The 1,675-nt window shown below is 46.6% G+C and overlaps 1 protein-coding gene across 1 annotated transcript; it reads right to left on the bottom strand.

Annotated features, from left to right (window-relative positions):
* Positions 1-4: 4 nt before the first annotated feature.
* Positions 5-1,669, bottom strand: LOC121918642 (mediator of RNA polymerase II transcription subunit 26-like; the record flags this gene model as incomplete). Its single annotated transcript, XM_042444658.1, has 2 exons — positions 861-1,669; positions 5-694 (listed from the first exon to the last, which is right to left on the bottom strand). Coding segments are annotated over exons 1-2 (720 nt in total), but the record flags the coding sequence as incomplete, so codon positions are not given.
* Positions 1,670-1,675: the final 6 nt, after the last annotated feature.

Here is a 1,675-nt window from a genome sequence, read left to right as displayed (position 1 = left end):
TCCGGGGGCTGAAGGAGGAGCAGCGAGGGCTCCTGGGCTGACCACCCGCCACAGCCTCCTCAGCCTTATCATACTGTGGAGGGGGTGGCAGGACCACTGTCTTGAGCAGCGAGGGCAGCCCAGAGGGTTTGAAGAGTCCTGGGGAGCTGGTGTGAGGCCGGACAGCATTGATGGGGATCTTGCTGGGCTTCTCATTCTCTCCAAGCTCCGGCTTGCTGCCCTCCAGCTCTGGGGGGAAGCTCACATCCAGAGGGCTGGGGAAATTCTCTGGGCTCCCGCCGATCCCATTTGTGGGAGGAGGAGAAGAATTCTGCAACACTTCATAACTGGCTTTGGAGGCTTTTGGTAGTGAGGAGGGGGGAGGCTGGAGGCCATCCCTGGGCTCACCTTTCCGCTTCCGGTTCCCCGGCTTCGGCGAGTGCGGCTTCTGGACATCGTTCCTGTTCTTCACATCCTGGATAGGCTTTGAGCCAGCAACGGTGGTAGCCCCAGTGGGAGTTTCCACTCGGAAGTTGTGTGCCCCCCCATTGGCTGACCCAGGCAGATTCGGCAGCCCCCTTAATGCAACCTCGTTCTGGGCGACTGGTTCTATCAGCTTCTGCCAATTCCGCAGCAGTTTCTTGGCACGCTTGGCAAGCTCTTCATTCTCTGTTTTCTTCCTGACATCATTAATGAGTCTCCCCAGTCGCGTTTCCTGGGTTTTTAAACAAAACAAAGCAAAAGGAGATGTATGTCATTTTACAAGATTCCTGATCGAGGCACACTACATCCACTTGCTAAGAAACATGACAACTTGGGGTCCATGTTTAGGAGCAAGGTAGGATATAAATAGAATAAACAAACAGAGAAAAAAATTATACCAAGAACTGCAAGGGCAAGGAGCAGTGCATGGGAACCTGTGATGAGCGCTGGCAAGCTTTCCAGAAAACCAGCCAATATCATTTCCAATGGAAAAAAAAATTCTGTTTCAAAGAATGGAATGGTATAAAGATTGCAATACAACAGGAAACAATAGGTTGTATCCACTGATGGACTGCCATTCAGAAAAAGCAAAATCTGCCCTAAACAAAGGTGAGCAGAATTTCCCCTCCCCAAAACCTGCTCTGTGAGCTCCATATTCCTCAGGGAGGGACTACATTTTAAGGCCCAGGGAGGGCTGCCAGGAGGACACCATCCTGATGGCTTTAGGCCAATATATGCCACGCTGGACAACAGGAAACCAGCAGATCCCAGACAAGACCCAAATCAAAATGTATGTCATTTTTTCAGCATTGTTAAAAAGTAGATATATTCTTCAGGCATGCGGAAATGATACAACCGAAACAGGCTACAATGGTCTAGTTTTCTTCCCAATAATTAAATGTAAAGAAAATGTCAAGTATTAACTATATACAATAAATGTCTATGCATATACAGAGGTCCTCACTATCTGCTGAGGTTTGGGTCCAGGATCCTCCATGGATGCTCAAGTCCCATTAAATAAAATGGAGTAGTAAAATGGATTTCTTATAAAATGGCAAAATCAAGGTTTTAATATTTTCATACTGTGTTTGGTTGGATAAAAATCCATGGATACAGAGAGCTGAGTATATTAACAATTTTAAAATTAAAACCCCCAATAATTTTTTAATTTGTCAATCATCAAAGCTACACTAAGTGCACTTGATTTCATTTC

Source organism: Sceloporus undulatus, unplaced genomic scaffold (assembly GCF_019175285.1).
Source record: "Sceloporus undulatus isolate JIND9_A2432 ecotype Alabama unplaced genomic scaffold, SceUnd_v1.1 scaffold_21009, whole genome shotgun sequence".
Taxonomy (NCBI): Eukaryota; Metazoa; Chordata; class Lepidosauria; order Squamata; family Phrynosomatidae; genus Sceloporus; species Sceloporus undulatus.
The sequence above is the reverse complement of the archived record's forward strand: the minus strand, read 5'-3'. Positions and strand labels throughout refer to the sequence as shown.